The sequence below is a fragment of the Cyprinodon tularosa genome, unplaced genomic scaffold (genome assembly GCF_016077235.1).
Source record: "Cyprinodon tularosa strain WSP-4 unplaced genomic scaffold, ASM1607723v1 ctg16, whole genome shotgun sequence".
Lineage (NCBI taxonomy): Eukaryota > Metazoa > Chordata > Actinopteri > Cyprinodontiformes > Cyprinodontidae > Cyprinodon > Cyprinodon tularosa.
This window is the reverse complement of record NW_024038437.1, coordinates 576308-590000: the sequence shown is the minus strand read 5'-3', so window position 1 is coordinate 590000 and position 13693 is coordinate 576308. Positions and strand designations below refer to the sequence as shown.

At 39.4% G+C, this 13693-nt stretch overlaps 2 protein-coding genes across 3 annotated transcripts in view; one reads left to right on the top strand and one right to left on the bottom strand.

Annotated features, from left to right (window-relative positions):
- The window catches only part of gatd1 (glutamine amidotransferase like class 1 domain containing 1), a 4745-nt gene extending 2946 nt beyond the window's left edge, over positions 1-1799 (top strand). Inside the window, exons 3-7 of the mRNA XM_038280384.1 lie at positions 902-1007; positions 1081-1188; positions 1261-1352; positions 1441-1534; positions 1619-1799. Coding sequence (XP_038136312.1) covers positions 902-1007; positions 1081-1188; positions 1261-1352; positions 1441-1534; positions 1619-1734 — 516 coding nt within the window. The 3' untranslated portion in view covers positions 1735-1799. The remainder of the gene's footprint in view (positions 1-901; positions 1008-1080; positions 1189-1260; positions 1353-1440; positions 1535-1618) is intronic.
- Positions 1800-3548: 1749 nt separating this feature from the next.
- Positions 3549-13551, bottom strand: chid1 (chitinase domain containing 1). 2 transcript variants are annotated; one of them, XM_038280405.1, is made up of 12 exons: positions 13158-13551; positions 12896-13039; positions 8822-8954; positions 8681-8725; positions 8495-8601; positions 8362-8423; positions 8194-8283; positions 8004-8105; positions 7764-7913; positions 4453-4533; positions 4321-4363; positions 3549-4216 (listed from the first exon to the last, which is right to left on the bottom strand). In XM_038280405.1, exons 1-12 carry the CDS (start codon positions 13263-13265, stop codon positions 4118-4120), a joined length of 1164 nt encoding a protein of 387 aa, XP_038136333.1. In that variant the 5' UTR covers positions 13266-13551; the 3' UTR covers positions 3549-4117. The 2 variants fall into 2 exon arrangements, with proteins under 2 accessions (XP_038136333.1, XP_038136334.1); XM_038280406.1 differs by having other exon boundaries at positions 4321-4360; positions 13158-13550.
- Between the last annotated feature and the right edge of the window lie 142 nt (positions 13552-13693).

The following is a 13693-nucleotide window of genomic DNA, read 5'->3' as shown; positions in this document are numbered from 1 at the left end:
TGGAATCGGACATCCATTGCTAATGTCTGTGACCTGAAGTAACCTTGGCCATTTTTACAGCGAATTTTTAGACGCTGAATTTGAGACAGTGAATTTGAGCAAGTTGAATTGGAGGACAACGAAAATATTGCATTTGAATTTTGAAAAGTTGAATTTTTTATATGCTGAATTTTTTAACACTGAAAATTCAAACTGTGAAAAATATGTATATTGAAAATTTCATCACTTTGAAATAGGAATGTGAATTTTTTTAATAACTGAAAATTGCAACCATGTAAAAAAAATTACACTGAATTTTTTTTTAATGTACAAATAATGACATTGAATTTTTTTTAGGTTAAAAATATATTCAGAATTTATTTTAATACTGAAAAAGTAAGCACTATTATACAACGTTCAAATTTCAGAGGTATTTTTAATTCAAATTCTGATGGCACATATTTACTTCCATAAACTGGTAGGTTAGAAGGGGATAGCATTACTGGCCTGTTACTTATCAGTGCATGTCTAGTTTAAAGGCTCCTTAACAGAGAAAGTAGGTTTGAATCCTGAAGAAAGTTAATCCCTAGCAATGCACCAAGTGGTATGTCCCCTACTTTAGTTCGATTTTTAAGTAAGCGGAGAACAAACTGGCACCCTGTTGATGTGTTTATCGACCAAATATTGCCTCTTTACTTTTGGATTCATTAATTAAGCAACGCAAAAAGATTATCTCATTTTTCAGTTCTAGACCTGCTGATCAGAGACAGTTCTTAGACTTATCCTCTTTCTGGATTTAAAATGTTCACCATGTTTGGAAGGCTGACCTTTAAACTCATGCTGATGATCCTACATTTGCCTCAGTGTGACGTCAGTAAGGCATAATATTTATTTTTCCTCTGCATGTGTTCTTGAATGAAAGGGGAAGGCGATAGACTTTGTGGGAGTTGACGAAAGCACAGCCAGATGGGTTCAGGATTTTAACATAAAATCCTACGCCACACCAGCCAAACTGGAATCTATAGATGGTGAGAAGAGTTCCTTTAACAACCAATCAGCTACTTTCGTCTGCTTAGTTATGTACTGATGATCTTTTCCAAGGTGCCAGATACCAGGCACTGCTCATCCCAGACTGCCCTGGAGCGCCAAACGACCTGGCACACAGCGGCTCCATGCACCGAATCCTCACACAGTTCATCTCCCAGCAAAGTGAGTTCCACACTTTACTTTTTTTAAACGTTTTTGCCCTTGCCTCATTTTTGTTTTCTATCACTTGTACAGAGCCTGTGTGTGCTATTGGACAGGGAGTGTCAGCTCTGTGCTGTGCCACCGAGGGCCAGAAGTGGATTTTCAGTGGTTACAGCTTAACAGGGGTTAGTGTTCTCTCTCTCTCTCAGGGAATATTTACTCCCACTGGTGAGACGTGTACAACTTACCTAATAATCAATGCCTCTCTCCAAGCCGTCTGTGTTTGAACTGGTTCGTCAGCCCGACTTTGCCAACCTTCCCCTTATTGTGGAAGATTTTGTGAAAGACAGCGGTGGATCATATACAGGTGAGCGCCTGCGCTGCAGAAACCCAAAACCAGCACTCCATCATTTGTTTCTCAAACCGTATAACGTTTATCTCCTCTTCCCAGCAAGTCAAGAAGACTCCGTGCACGTGGTTGTGGACAGACACATAATAACCGGACAGAATCTGCAGTCGACGTCACTGGCTGTGAATAATCTCATCCTCCTTTGTAATGCCAAATAAAGGTCACCCTGTGCCTGGGTCTGTGTCGGTAAACAAGTAGTTATCTAGAACAAATCACTGGAAAGCCTCGGGCCAGCTGCAAATATAGAGAGCATTTCATGTCAAATTAGTGGGTAAAAATCCACCTAGACTTTAGCGGATCTACAGTTCAACCAGAAAGTATTCACATCTTGTAATCATGTTCAATTTTGTTTGCTTAAACGGATAATTTTATTAAACACATTTAATAACTCTTAACTATCCAAACCCATGCCTTATGTTAAGGCACCTTTGGTTGGAATATTATTGGATTTTTTTGTACTCCATAAGCATGACGCCCTCTACAGGAGGGACCGGGCGTGTTTAGTTCTCACTAGAAATATTTATTTGACTTTCCGTCCAGGGGCCCTACCCACTTCTGTTATTTTGGATGTTTATTTTGTGTCACACAAGATCAGCCCTATAGCATGATGCTGCTAAGACCATTCTTCAAAGAAGGGATAAGTGAGAGTTATGTCCTAAGCAGCGTTATATCAAAGATATTTCAGTTTCTCTACATGGATATTCTTTCTTTGCTCTTATCCAAATCATTTATCATTGTGATACATTTCTTGCCATAAGAATTTTGATTTATCGTTACCAAGATTAACAAAGCGAAAGAAAAAACTGAAACATTGCTGAATTATTACAAGGTTTTATCTTTTCCTCCCATCTATCCATCCTTCTTCCGCTTATCCGGGGTCGGGTCGCGGGGGTAGCAGCTTCAGTAGGGAGGCCCAGACGTCCCTCTCCCCTGCCACTTTGGCCAGCTCCTCCAGGGGAATCCCAAGGCGATCCCAGGCCAGCCAAGAAACATAGCCCCTCCAGCGTGTCCTGGGTCTCCCCCTGGGCCTCCTCCCAGTGGGACGTGCCTGGAACAAGTCACCAGGGTGACATCCAGGAGGCATCCTGACGAGATGCCCAAGTCACCTCAACTGGCTCCTCTCGACGTGGAGGAGCAGCGACTCTACTCTGAGTCCTCCCCGGATGACTGAGCTTCTCACCCTATCTCTAAGGGAGAGCCCAGACACACTACGGAGAAAACTCATTTCAGCCGCTTGTATGCAGGATCTCATTCTTTCCATCATGACCCAAAGCTCATGACCATAGGTGAGGGTAGGAACGTAGATCAACCGGTAAATCAAGAGCTTTGCTTTTTGGCTCAGCTCTCTCTTCACCACTACAGAGCCCGCTGCATCAATCCGCTTATCGATCTCCCGCTCCATCTTCCCCTCATTCGTGAACAAGACCCCAAGATACTTAAACTCCTCCACTAGGAGCAGCACATCCTCCCCAATCTGGAGAAGGTACTCCACCCTTTTCCGGCTAAAGACCATGTTTTCCTCTCATTTCCCCCTTAATTGAACGTAAATTAAATGTATTTATTGTGTCCAGTTTAGGAATTAGATTAAAATAAAACAAAAGATAACTTCTTTATGTAACGGGTCCTAAAAAACATTTCCAATTGCAGTTTTTCTAAGAGTAGTATTTGATTGCTGGGCTATAATTCAGTCTTAATAATACAGTCACCTAAAAAAGGATTTCACAGAAGTAAATTGTTTTATCGTATTTGCAATAGTGATACAAAATCAACATTATAGAAATTCCATATGGCTCATCACTGCTGGACGCTCCACCATAAAGGCCTGTTTTGTGAACGGTATCAGTCACTGCTGGATGGCTGCAAGACAAGATTTAAATCACCTCTCTTACCAAGGCCCTTCCCCCATTTATTTTGCTCTGCCGTTTCTTGTGGTTCCACATGTATAAAAAAAAAAAAACAGCTTCTCAGGATGTTTGACGTTTCCAACAGATCTTTTATGCATCTCTACAGATTTTTTGGAACAAATAGGTCAGAGATCCACAGATAAAGCTTCGACTTCTTCTCTTAGTTTTTGCTCTGATATCCTTCAAAAACCGAGACCCAGAATAATATTGAAATGATCAGTAAAATTCAAAACCACCGGAGCACAATTTAAATGCACATTTGTACATTAAAAATAAAGATGTTTATTACATACCGTACATTAATTTAATTTAATTTTGTTTAGTCTTTTTAAAGAAAACAGTATTCATGGCTAAAATTGAGTAATGGGTGTGAAGACTTTTCCAGAATACTGTAGTTGCTAAAAGTCCTGATCATCATGAACCATGCTCTCTGAAATGTACAAATCACAGATTTATAAATGAACACAACGGAAACCAATCTGACGAATCAATATTTGCTTTAAGATTTTTTTTTTTAAAACAAAAATCTATTTTTTTGACAAACGTTCACATTTTCATGACCCTCAAATCAAAAGGGGGAAAAATTCACACAGCAAAAATGGCAGTTCACAATTTTCTTTATCAAAAAGTCTGATGCTTAAAGCAGATCATAGAAATAATCCAGTCCTTGTCCCATTTCCCATAAAGAAATTCCTGTTCCCAGTTCGGTAGCCAAAGAGATCCTCATGTGGAGGGACTGCAAAAAAAAAAACAAAAAACAAAATCAGAAAATTATTTATAATCTCCAATGCTTTAAAAGTATAATTGACATGGAAATAAGAAAAAAATACCAAGTTTTACCTTCAGTGAAGGGTAGTATACCACGTGCTTTACAGAACTGCTTCTGGGAAAAAGGGCAGAAGCTGTATTTAGTAACCCTTCCACAGTTAAATCATATTTTTAAAAGTTTTTGCTGATTCATGAAGTCGGTACCTTTTGTAACTGAAGTGATGTTCTGCAGAGATTTCATCCCAAACCATCTTTGGTCTGTTTTCTCGCAAAATCTCAATGTACCTACAGAGATCAGTAAGGACATGATATTAGGGCTCATTAGCTCCCTCTATTCAATTCAGTTTATTTATATAGCACCAATTCACAACACATGTCATCTCAAGGCACTTTACAATTCAAGCAGATCATACAGTCAAATTGATTTTAAATTTTCCATCTAAGGAAAACCATTTGATTGCATCAACTTAAAGGCAAGCCCTCACGCTGCATTGGATTTGACTAAGATGTAGAACTTTGGTGTGGAGATGATCTTACTTTTATTTTAAAAATTCATATGGGGGCAGATTATAAACAGGGAAATTGGCAAACAATCGCCTCACAGTTTGATTGGAGAACTTCAAAATGACTGAATAAAGGATAGGTACGGTGGCCCTGAAGTGCAAACTGCAACTACAAATCTAAAAGCGCAACTACATTAAGAAAAACACAATTACATTAACCTACCGGAAAAGGTAGGTATCAGTGGGAAACATGAGACATCGCTGATTGGACGACGGCGCCGTTTGACCCTTGAACCGGAAGTTGCGTCGTCTGAACAGTCCAGCTTCTTTTAAGTGTGTCTTCAGTGTACGCAAACTAACTGAAATTTCGTGATTAGTCTTGAGCATATCCAGTATCACCTCGTACGTATGTCCTGATTCAAAATATTCCTGGATAACGACAGCTATGTTTGGGGCGCCGACAAGATCTATGTTTTCAAAAGCTGCAGCAGGCAGAATGACTTCCGGTTCAAGGGTCAAAAGGCGCCGTCGTCCAATCAGCGATGTCTCATGTTTCCCACTGGTACCTACCTTTTCCGGTAGGTTAATGTAATTGTGTTTTCCTTAATGTAGTTGGGCTTTGCTTTATGTAGTTGCGATTTCCTTAATGTAGTTGCGCTTTTAGATTTGTAGTTGCAGTTTGCACTTCAGGGCCACCGTAGATAGGAGATAGAAAACTGAATCAATCTGACTATATGATCTGGTTGAATTGTACAGCGCCTTGAGATGACGTGTTGTGAATTGGCGCAATAGAAATTGAATTGAATATTGTCAAGTTTATAAGTCTGAAAGACCTCTGCCAACATTCAGTGGGTTACATTATAAAAAAAAGGATCAAATATTTTGCTCACACAAAAGCCTGGCATTCTAACAGGGCTGTAGATACTAAATGTGCTTCATATTCACAAAGAAAAATAGCACAGCACTATGTGTGTGTTAGGGGCTCAGCCGAATGTTTTTAATACATTAACTGGGTTTAATTCATGGTCTGCTGTGTAGATCAAAGGGCTGGTTATCCTCCTACAGCAGTGTGTCGCAGTCAGCTTGTCGCAAGTATGACGCAGACATTTTTGATTTATGCTCAATAATGAAGCATGGCCTGTGCTATGTTTATTCCACGCCACAAATGCAAAAGGGGAAAAATCAAAAATGTGGGTCTAGATACGGCTGAGGTGGTGAGGAAGTGGGGCGAGTTTGTCTGACAACGGAGGGACATGAGGGCGACAAAGAGCGGGGATCCAGGTGGAAAAAGGGTCCTAGCGTTCTCGCTCTTCTAGCTAGTCCAACTTCACGAGTCGGTCATACAAACAAAAGAAGCCAGTAAGGTACCAAACAGGAGACGCATAGCGTAGAGCGGATGTAGATTTGACCAATCAGAAGCCTTCTGTCTGCAGTCGCCTACAATATGGGAGAGGTGCAGCAGAGTCTCTGCAGAGGGGGTGGGGACGCCTTTGCGTTCACCGCGACACACGCAGACAACCTGGTTTTGAAGTATAAATCATCCTTAAGCAACGATGAGCTTTACTTTCCAGCCCTCCCAAAGCCGCTCCTCCTAAAAGCTGCTGCTGATTCCTCTGGTGCCTTTGGTAATTTTTCCCTCCATTCAACTTTCTATTAAAGGTATACTATGCAACCGGTGTTGATTTTCCAGCGAGGCTCCCCCCAGAGGGCGAAAATAAAAGTGCAGTCGTAAATATACTCAGCTGTTCTCCTGGTTTCTCCGTCAAGCCAGGCGCAGTTGTTTTGAGCTTAGCAGACAGGCGAACGCAACGAATCACCATGTCTACTGCGGTAAGTGACTATTTTGTTCCAATTTTCGAGTTTGAAAATTTAGCATGTTTTCATACATTATTTGTTATGCATGTGTCTAAATAACAAAGATTGTAGTTAGCCAAGTTGGAGTTTCCCGTACATTTATCCGACTGTCGTTGGGGGAAGGGGGTTCTGATTTCAGTGGTTTTGTACCTCGAGTAGAGATGTCCCGATCCAGGTTTTTGCACTTCCGATCCGATACCGATATTGTTTTTGGACTTCCGATCCGATACCGATACTGGCCGATACCAGCCTATCCGAGCATGTATTTAAGTTTAAGTTAAAGTATTTAGCCTTAGTTGTAAGACTCATGTTGAAAAGGGTTTTAGTACTCTTGATAACATCTAGCCAGCTAAATTAGGTGAGATTGAATAAAACACAATGCTTGGTAACAACAAACTTACCTGTTTATTAAGAGATAAACACAAACTGGACAAAACTATGAATAGCAATCTGAAATTGCACAGTGAACAGTAAAACCGTAAACAGTTAAAGGTGCAAGTATTACTGTAAGTTTTAATAAAAATGCAAAACAGGGAAACACTAGCGCAAAATAGTGGAATGGATCGTTTCAATCGGCGAAACTGGAAAATACGGACCGGATTTTTTTTTTAAAACTGGATCGGCAGTCTGGATTGGCATTTTACATGCTTTGCCGATACGCATTTTTTTGCCAATATCGGCGTCCCGATCCGATACGTGGATCGGATCGGGACAAGCCTAACCTCGAGCACTGAATTAGTACATTTCAAAGAATTGAAAATGGTCTAAACAACCTTATGCATGCAGTTCTCGCTGTAAAGCAAGACCAACTGTCGTGATGCAAGAGACTTCTGAGCCTGTGGGTGCGGGCCGAGGGCTCCTGCAATTGCAAGTACGGTATTTCCCCTACAGACCACCAGGGCGGCTGAGAAAACCTTTGTTCGACCTGAAATGACTCATTTAATCATCCAAAACGTCATGGAACACATTAATTAACTGAAAAATGTTGCATAGTATGCCTTTAAGAGTTAGATGATTAAAATCAGGATTTTAGAGTCTAGGGATTTCTCTGGTTTTGCAGAATCAGCATAACTCTGAACAAACCTAATGAAAACTTAAAACAAGCTAATTTGATGAGAGAAGCACAGTATTGTTTTTTTACCAACAGTTCAAACTCACCTCCCACCGAGGACGGGCTCTGCCCCGTGGCTCGAGAAATCAAGGCCATACAAATTAACTCCAAGCAGGATCTTTTGTCTCCACTGAGTGTTTGGTGAAAGCTGCAGAACACAATCTCTGATCCAGGGCAGGGGTGAGCTTGGACCCGGCCTGTTGGAATGACAGCAACAGAACAAAAAGCTTGATTTTCTCGATGTTCTCTGTCAACTTAAAGGAAAGTCCTCTCATCTCTGAACTCACTTGGGTCCACTGGAGTAGTCATAGGTCATTAGGCTGAATGCATCAACAACTGGGGCCAACTCCTCAAACTCCTCCCTGCCAAACATCCCTGACTGCCCTGTACTGATAATTACAGAGAAAAAAAAAATAAGCATAAACAGTTTAAGGTTTGATTTGCTGATCTGCACAAAGATATTTGCTGCATATTTACCTTGTCACAGCTGGAGGAATAACTAGAATGCAGTCCAATTTTTTAGCTTTCAAAGTCTCACAAATGTGTTTCACTAAATGAACAAGTTCCCTGATAATAAAAGAAGATTATTAATATTTATTATTAATCTCTAAGGGTTTCCGTCAGCCTTTCTGGAGAGTAACTCACTTTCTTTTGTTTCCCCCCAGCTGACTCCAAAGCTCCAGGGTAAATCCATCGAATCCTTCGGTCTGAAAAGCCAGAAAATTCCCCATCAGATGATCAGGTCTCAGTTAACAGCTAAACCTAATCCCCTTATTACCTTTGCAACATCCACCAGTTCACCCGACAGCTCCTCAATCTCATCTTCACTCCCAAACACGCTTATGTAATCCTGGTAGGACCAGCCGTCGAATAACACTCGGGGCACTGGGAATAGTTAAGGAACCAGAGAATAAAGCTTTTTAAACCACATCTGACCCACATTAACAGACCACAGCAGACTCACCCATCCGGACTTTTTTGTTTGACTTGCGTACAGCTTTGACCCAACCTACAGAGAAAAAAAAAAGTGTTGCCATTTTTTTCCCCCCTTTCTCACAGTATGTAAATGAATAAGATTTGAATTTGACTGTCAGTGTTTTCCTACCAGCATCGTGGTCATGAAGTCCTGTGATGTCAAATGTCCCAGGAGCTCGGCGGCGCACCTGAAGCCAAACTGGAGAGACCAGTGACAGCTTGGGGCCAAACTGCTTAGTAATATCATAGCCGTGGGAATTCCACTTTAGGATAGGGGACAGATAAAACACATTAGATGAAAAGGAATAAACAACCATCCACTGATTTTTCATTATTAGCATGTTAAACAAAACAAGACTTTTAAAATAGAGCAGCTTGAAAGCATGTGATTCTTTCTTTGACCCTCAGTCCAGCCAAATATAGATTGTTTATAGCCACTGATGTTACCTTATTATGATTTTTTTATTATCAATATCTAACACAATAGATGCACACTTTTTTAGGTTTCAAACCTAAGACTAAAAGAACTTCTGCAAAAAAGAGGATAGATGCATCTTTTTCGGTTGGATGTTTATACTCTTTGAACATGATGTGAAAAAAAAGGATTAAAAAGGATTTTAAAAAATGACTGGTATTTTAAGAGTCCTTCTTTTCAATAAAAAACTGAAAACATGCATAAACCATTATTATTTCTACATTTAAATATATGTTTTTATGTTTTTCCAGTTATTCAGAGCCTCATTTACCCATCTTAAGCACATTACTAAAACCTAAAGGGCTGGAATGAAAAAGTTGCTTTCCTAAATATAATAAGACAACTGAAAGTCTCGGCCAGGAATAGTGCATTATATTTGTAGATGGTGGTGAACCAACCTGTTCACTAGAAAAGTGAGGTTGGGTTTTTAGTCTTCAATTATTAAGGATGTGGGTGATACTAAACTGTAAATAAACCACTGCAAAGGAAGGCCAGCTCTGTGATTGGATGCCCTCTGGAGGTGGGAAACAAAAGGATCTTACATAAATTAATGGAAAATTCCAGTTTTTAACACTTTTAGCCCATTTTCTGTAGTGTCCAGGATGAAATCGAATGATCGACACCAAAATTTTGACGATTGGTCCTGTCTCAGCTATTTGGCTCATGTAGAATCCCCCCCTGGCTGCTTCAGAATGGCTTGCATAGTGCATGTCAGATAATGTCCTTAAAACAACCTTAAACGTTCTTTTTTTAAAATATGCTACTCACCGGGTCGTCAGCGCTGTTCAATGACGTTCCAAAAAAAGTTTTGTGAAGAAAAACCGTTCCTGTCTTGTTTTATTTAGCATTTTGTAAATCCCAGAACTATTTTTTCCGATACATCACAACCGCTTATAAACTTCCGCTTCCCGTTCGAATCTGAAGCGTTGCACAATCCAGACCACCGTCAAACTCAAAGTCCAATATGTCCTCCTCAAGAATCCACCTTTCGTATTCCATTTTCAGAGTTTTTTAAAGTGTTTAACAGAGACGTTAGCACCTCGACGTCGGAGTACACAGAGTGAAGCAGAAACACTTGGGCCTTGCGAAAAGACTACAACTAAGTGTAAACAGGCCCCCTTTCCGTTTCCGGTGGCGGAGGGATATTGACTATTCCAACAGAACTCAATGGGATTTACAAAATGCTAAATAAAACACTACAGGAACGTTTTTTCTGTACGAAATTTGTTTTTGAACGTCATTGAACAGCGCTGACGACTCAGTGAGTAGCATATTTAAAAAAAAGAACGTTTAAGGTTGTTTTAAGGACATTATCTGACATGCACTATGCAAGCCATTCTGAAGCAGCCAGGGGGGGATTCTGCATGAGCCAAATAGCCGAGACAGGACCAATCGTCAAAATTTTGGCGTCGATCATTCGATTTCATCCTGGACACTACAGAAAAGGGGCTAAAAGTGTTAAAAACCGGAATTTTCCTTTAACATCTCTGTTGGATAATGTCTCCCCCCCTCCATGCATGAAGCTGTTGCAGAACTGGAGAGCTCCTTCAGTGACAGACCGCTGCACCCTAAATGCACCAGGGAGCGTTATCACAGATCCTTCCTCCCAGCAGCTGGAAGCCTCTATAACCACTGCTCCCAACAACCTCAATAAGTTGTTACATTCATGCTGATTTTGCAGTTTCTATCTTAGTTAAATAACATGCTGCTGTCATTTTGCACATCTCTGATGTTGCTGCAACTTTCAAATATCCATTACTGTAAAAATGTCCATAGTATGTTTATTTATTTTCCATGTGTGCAGAATTTATAATGTTAAAACACTTAACAGTACCATATTTTATTGTTTTTTTTTTTTTACTCTTTACCATTATCTTATACACTTTTCTAATGTCCACATTTGTGTGACCGTTTTTTTCTATAATCGTTTTGCTGCTGTAAACAGCAGAATTTCCCTATTGTGGAAAAATAAAGGGACTTTCTATTCTAAAACTAAAAGCTGTGTTCAATAGAGGCAGTAAAAGCATTCTGACACCAACAATAGGAAGGTTACACAAGAGATTGATGCCCAGCAGGAGATTAGTTTTAATAAAACCAGTGATCTGTGTGTCTAATTAGAAGGAAAGGTCTTAAATTATTAGGGAGTATAAAGACGGACAATGTGATGATTGAAGATCTTAAGATCTGATGAGTCAGATTTACATCCTTGAAGAGTAATAGTTGCTTCAGGACGAGAAGACAGATGCATGAAGTTATGCAAATATTGTTCATTGCTGATTTGTTTACTGATTTGTTTGGCAAAGTTTCTCCAAAATGATGTTCATCCCACTTTTAAATAACCAGGGAATGTCTTGTTGTTTTCTTTAAGACAGAGTAGTAAGCAAGCCTCCTCCTTTGGAGCGACTCACTATGATGTACTGACAGCTACACATATTTTGCGCCTCCTATGAGAGTTTCTTTTTCCTGATGTCCTAAGAATAATATCATTAGAAATGCATTTTCCTCTGTTCATTGGTGTCAGAACCTTGTCATTTGCTCCATATAGTGAAAATATTTGGATTACCAGCAGCTCATTTCAGCATCAAAACCCGTGCTGAATAGACTGAGCCTTAGTGAATAAAGAAAAGCTATTTTTCTTGCCATAACTTTGCCTATTAACCCTTTATAGGGCAGGCATAGCCCTTACAAATGGATTCTCCCACAATGTCCCTCAGTGAGATCTAGAAGCACTAGATCTACCGGTATATCCAGACATCAAGATGCTGCTACACGGCTGTACATCTTATTTTGGCATTTGACCAATTAGATGAGCCCTTGAATGATATATTACCTACTGTAAATTAAGTTGGAAAAAAAAGTTAGCAAGTCAAGAAAAAAAAAGGTAAAAAGCTAAGTAAAAAAGTAAAAAAATTAGCCTATTTAACAATTATATTTAGGTTTATAAACTAAAAAATGTAAATGCCAGTATCAGCATTAATGCCTCTAAGGTTATGTTGGACCAAAAAAAAGTGTTTCTTTCACTTTCAGAGTGTTTTCATTAATTTCTTATATAGAAGCACTTTTGTTATTTTTTTTATATATTTAGGCATGTTGGCATTTCTTGTTATTACATTGACATTCATTTCTGCCATCAAAATATCCATATTTTTTATGTTACAAACTTAATAGGGTTTTGTTCTGGATTCCAATAACACTATAAGCTTGAAATTTGCATTTTCAAAGTATTTCACTGAGTGCCCTATAAAGTGTTAAGCTGTTTTTAATGCATAGTAAGAATAAAGGCCCATTTTTCTTTAGTTGATAATTAGATCATTATTTGCAGTAAAACTACAAAGAGCTATGCTGCTCTTCTAATCCAATCGGAATATTAGTAATTAGTAATATTTAAACCCAAGATGATCAATGATATGACAGTGGAATTAAAAAGATTCCTGATTTATATACACTAACTTTGTAATTATCTGCATTTCACCTGCAAAGAAAAATCCAAATTAATGCAACCATTTCCATTTTTTTTTTGCCAAGTCTACTCTATAGAGAAGTCACATATATGAAAGTCTTAGTAATTATTTGAGAAATACTTTTAATGACTTATGAGACTCCCAACATGTCAAGGTCGTGGGTGTTGTAAATAATCCAAATCCTCAGTGGCTGCAGTGACAATCAAATTAGGACTGGAGCTCGTCAATCAAGACTACGGAAACAGAGGAGGTTCAAATACAGACTTACAGGAGTGATATATCCCATCACTGCTCCTTCAAATGTCTTCTTAATATGAGCACAGTATCTCTTTTCTTCCCTCACTATGTCCTTCCATTGAACATCTGCCACAACAAGGCCTCTGTCCAGCACAGACAATTCAGCTGGAGAGACCTGAAAGGACGAAATACAGGAGGAGACATGTTTCATGTTTAGGGCAAGAGCTAGTATTTGGCTAAGTAAAAAAAGGGAGTCAATACTAATTGAGAGGTAGAAGATATCTGCTGCTTACCTGAGCTTCAACTTTCTGCAACTTCTTTGCATCTGTTTTAGACAGAGTGGCCCCGACCAGCCAGCAGAAAGAGCTGGCATGCAGCAGAAATATTAACGTGCTCTTCATTTTTTTTGAAAGACAGGTAAAAAATATATCAGGCTTGTCAGTGCAAGTGCTTCCTTCCTTCCTCCCCTCCTATCTGCCACAGATGGAGCAGATTAAAAACCAGCATGTCTTGGTGTGTGACGTCACACGAAGCAGGAACCACAAACGGTGCGGTCAGTATTCTCCCTTTGAAAATATAAAGAAAGATAAAAAAAAAATAAACACGAATATTTTAATTTTAACAAGACAGTCGCTTGTTAGAAACTTAGCTCAATGTGCTGGTAGAATAGGTTACTTCCGCGTTCGCAGGTTTTCAAAATAAAGCTAGTGACTCAGCGTCATCCGGGCCGCTAGGAGGCGGTGCTGTTAATTTATAAACCGGATGATGTACATTAAAAGAGAGGATGAGGAAAGTAATTATAGAAAAAGGGAGATAATAGAGTATTAAA

What these genes read in the sequence shown, in the direction of transcription:
- chid1 (XM_038280405.1), bottom strand. Translation starts at nt 13,265, where the DNA reads ATGAAGAGCACGTTAATATTTCTGCTGCATGCCAGCTCTTTCTGCTGG. An exon ending in AAACAAAAAAGTCCGGATGG is followed by an intron (nt 8,602 to 8,680) that starts GTGAGTCTGCTG and finishes AACTATTCCCAG; the next exon opens with TGCCCCGAGTGTTATTCGAC. An exon ending in CTGGGGGGAAACAAAAGAAA is followed by an intron (nt 8,284 to 8,361) that starts GTGAGTTACTCT and finishes TTTTATTATCAG; the next exon opens with GGAACTTGTTCATTTAGTGA.